This window comes from Gastrolobium bilobum, unplaced genomic scaffold, assembly GCF_033153095.1.
Source record: "Gastrolobium bilobum isolate Gb01-03AN ecotype WA unplaced genomic scaffold, APGP_CSIRO_Gbil_v1 utg47001, whole genome shotgun sequence".
NCBI lineage: Eukaryota > Viridiplantae > Streptophyta > Magnoliopsida > Fabales > Fabaceae > Gastrolobium > Gastrolobium bilobum.
The window spans coordinates 24,299-28,285 of record NW_026900005.1 but is presented as its reverse complement, the minus strand read 5'-3'; the positions used below and the strand labels follow the sequence as shown (position 1 = coordinate 28,285).

Below are 3,987 nucleotides of genomic sequence, written 5' to 3'. Positions count from 1 at the left end.
TACCACCATGACGACATTCATCACCTAACCCGTTCTCAATGACGCACTAGCGTCACTGCGTGATATTAAAGAAAAAGTATCATACTTTAGTAAAAAGAAAAAGTATCATACTATATATACATAATAATATTTTAAAAAACTTATAACTTATTAATTTCCACAAATTTTAAAATATTACGTTACATTCCAATAAATGAAACTAACTAAAAAATTGAAACGTCACTTAAATCCAATTTATAAATACTTAATTATACAACGATTCAATTAGAAATAGATTTTCTTGTGTTAATTTATATACATTAAATAAACGATGGTTTATTAAAATTTACAAATATTTTTAAAAAATAAATAAATACAATCACATAAAATTTTGAAAGAAAATTCACGTTAAGTGTTGACCGATCGCTTTCAAGAATTTAAAATGTCTCTTTTATTTTAATTATTTATTTTCAAAATTAGTGTGTTGTGTCATGATGTCCTCCATTAGCTATTTCTAATTTTCTATCTATATATAGAGAGAGATAGAAAGAGATGAAAGTTGAGCTCTTGTTAAAGAAATTGAAGAAAAAAAAGAAGAAGAATAGAAATGGCGATGAAGGACACATTCTACATATCACATGGATCACCTACTCTTTCCATAGACGAATCCATTGAAGCGAGAAAGTTCCTTCAATCATGGAAGAAGGACGTGTTTTCTCAGAGACCCAATTCAATTCTCGTCATTTCTGGTCATTGGGACACAGCAGTTCCCACCGTTAACGTTGTTGATACCAACGAAACAATCTACGACTTCTATGGATTCCCCAAACCCATGTACCAGGTTCCCACTTTGCACTTCCTCTCAATTTTTATTACCCGTATTCATCGTCTTATCTTTGCTTTTTTGTTCTTCTTCTTTTCCTTAAAAATTTGTGGTTGGTAGAGAGTAGAGACCCCACAAAAAGATAAAAAGGGGTAGGAGAGAAATTGTATGTTTTTTTTTTTTTTTAAATAGAAGTATTTCTAGTTTAGTAAGAAATAATGATATAATTATTAAATGGGTAACTGTTAGTTAAATTGAAAACATTTTTTCCGAATTTTTTAGTTGTGCGCAAACATTTAGTAGTTTTTGAAATCATTTAAATTTTGAACCAAATTTTTTTTTTTTAAAATTTTAGCATCCAGCAAACATGAATGATGTCGTGGTGCACTAAAGTCTAAAAATGTGCTCTAACTTTTCAGTTCTGCTGTTATACGTTTCAGTTTGAAAGCGGATCTGTGTATGTTTATGGCCTACGTAAAATAATTACCCATGAGTAATGTTTGTGCTACCACTTCATCCTAAAAAAGAAATCACTTTATCATAAAAGCACGAGAATGAACTAGGATTATTCTAACTTAATAAATGGTCTCTGGTTTGAGTTTCTAAAAATGCAATTGTGTTAAAACTTGGTAAGGAGAATTTTGCTTCCCATATATTTATAATCGCTCAAATCGAATTAGTTGAATATTCCATGAACCAATGGTTAATATAAAAAAAAAAAAAAAAAAAAAGCCACTTTGCTTCAAAATAAATGTCATGTTACTTATTTTATCCTCAAAAATGGTTGCACAATTTTTTCACTTTGTCAATAGCCCTTAGAGCCATATTACGTTTTCCCTTTAAGGAATAATAGAAACAGTTTCCATTTTTTTACTATTTGGCTGTTTTATATACAAAGTTTTTGGAATGCCTTGTATACATAATTAGTAGGTTCATCACTAGTCCACCTCATATATTCACATGCCTTGAAACATTTATTTGGCATTCCAAAATAATGCTATGTTTTTCATTTGAGGTAGATTTATGTAGCTATCTCTCACATGCTCCCTTTACTAGCTTAAATATCCTGCACCTGGCGCTCCACAGTTGGCAATGAGGGTGAAGCAACTACTCAAGGAATCTGGTTTCAACCGTGTTGATGAAGATAAAAAGAGAGGGCTTGACCATGGTGCTTGGGTTCCACTCTTATTGATGTACCCTGAAGCTGACATCCCTGTTTGTCAGCTCTCTGTTCAATCTGACAAAGATGGTACTCATCATTATAACTTAGGAAAGGCATTGGCCCCTCTTAAAGATGAAGGTGTGTTGATAATGGGCTCTGGCAGTGCTGTTCATAACTTGAGAGCACTTAAAATTCAGTCTCGTGACGCGGTTGCTCCCTGGGCTCTAGAATTTGATAATTGGTTGAAAGAAGCTCTTCTTGAAGGAAGGTACCATATTTTTTTCTGTTTTGATGTTCAAATTTGCTGACATACCTCCTTTGTAACCAAAAGGTCACTGATTCAAATCTTGAAAACACTATTGTAAAACCCGGCGTAACCCGGCCGGGTCGACCCGGAACCCGGTGGCTTGGTCACCAGACCGGTTCGGGTCAAGCATTGGACCCAGTCAAACCTAGTGACCCGATGACCCGGTCGGGTCATGCATTTAAAAAAAAAACCAAAATTGTTTTATCTTATCAAAAAAAATGTAAAACTCATTTTAAAAATTTTTTGTAATTTTTTTTTACTAGTATACTCTTCTACAATGACCTCTTAGTTTCCAAAACTGAAGTAATTTGTGGAATAATAAATCAGAGAAAGTGATATATGTTATTTTAATGTAATTGAATTTGAAAACTATGAGTTCAATGTCATTGAGAGGTATGTTTATGAAAATTCTGAGTTGCAATTTAAATTGACATAGTAATAACATGCACTTTTATTTATTTATGCTTCATGTATTTTTTTGCTTATTTAGTGAACCTTGTTTAATTCATTTTAGATATGGAGAATATAATTGAATTTATATGTTCATATTTATATATATATTTATATATTTATATATATTCGGGTCAATCGGTCCGACCAGTGACCCACCGGTCCGACCAGTGACCCAGTATCCCGACCGGGTCGATGCTCGGGTCGGGTTTAACAACACTGCTTGAAAACATTGTCTCTAAATATAAAGATAAGATTGTGTATAATGTTTATCCTTGTTATTAAAATGTCACATGTTCAAATTCATTGCAAAAATATAAGGGTAAAACTGCATATAATAGATCCTAAATTGGGATTTGTCCTTTTTAAAGTTGCGTATAAGAATTTCTTTTAACCCTATTAATCCAAGTCGGGATTATATGGGGAGTATTTTTTGAGTTCAAATTTGCTAAAATGGATAGTTAATATTATTAAGGATGTTTAGTGCAAAGATCTCATTACTAAGATATTATATGACATTGGAAAATTAGCAAGTGAATATGGTAGAGTTTGGCTCTTCATGGGATTGGTTGTGAAATTTTTCAATTACTTTTTTTGTAGATATGAAGATGTAAATCACTATGAAAAGAAAGCACCACATGCAAAAATGGCTCATCCTTGGCCAGATCACTTTTATCCGCTGCATGTTGCTATTGGTGCTGCTGGTGAAAATGCAAAGGCCAAACTTATCCACAGTAGTATTGAAATGGGAAGTCTCTCTTATGCCTCTTACCAGTTTACATCAGCTACTTAATACATAATAGCTGCTGTTCAGTTGCATATCCTCTAAAAATAGTAATTCAATAAATATCTATGAAGATGCTCTGCTTGTAAATTTAGACTTTCTTATGTTGGGCTCCTATTCTTGTTGTTGCCAATTTAATATTTATGTAAAGTGGAGTAAATAATGCGGAAAAACATCTTGATAGCACCGTTGTTGCCCGCAAGACCAAATACTATACATTATTATTTTATAAATTGATTTATATAACAAAAAAGATATATATAAGAACGTATTGATTTTTTGACATTGTGCATATATAAATTTTTGTGCATAAATCTTTTTAAAATTTACTATCCAACTAAAATAAATTAAACACACATTTTAATTTTTAATTTAGCCTAAACTAGGTATTTGTGGCTTGTGGGGTGAAATTAAGGGGGGAAAATGTATGAATAAGAAAAAATTTGCCTGCTCCATGTGTAGTTGTTTTCTTTTTACGCCAA

The 3,987-nt window shown here is 32.0% G+C and overlaps 1 protein-coding gene across 1 annotated transcript; it reads left to right on the top strand.

The window, feature by feature from the left end:
* The first annotated feature begins 573 nt into the window (after nucleotides 1-573).
* On the top strand, nucleotides 574-3,743 carry LOC133294825 (extradiol ring-cleavage dioxygenase-like). The gene is made up of 3 exons (XM_061493579.1): nucleotides 574-820; nucleotides 1,859-2,232; nucleotides 3,322-3,743. Exons 1-3 carry the CDS (start codon nucleotides 587-589, stop codon nucleotides 3,512-3,514), a joined length of 801 nt encoding a protein of 266 aa, XP_061349563.1. The 5' UTR covers nucleotides 574-586; the 3' UTR covers nucleotides 3,515-3,743.
* Nucleotides 3,744-3,987: the final 244 nt, after the last annotated feature.

What these genes read in the sequence shown, in the direction of transcription:
- LOC133294825 (XM_061493579.1), top strand. Translation starts at nt 587, where the DNA reads ATGGCGATGAAGGACACATTCTACATATCACATGGATCACCTACTCTT. An exon ending in TCCCCAAACCCATGTACCAG is followed by an intron (nt 821 to 1,858) that starts GTTCCCACTTTG and finishes TCCCTTTACTAG; the next exon opens with CTTAAATATCCTGCACCTGG. An exon ending in GAAGCTCTTCTTGAAGGAAG is followed by an intron (nt 2,233 to 3,321) that starts GTACCATATTTT and finishes CTTTTTTTGTAG; the next exon opens with ATATGAAGATGTAAATCACT.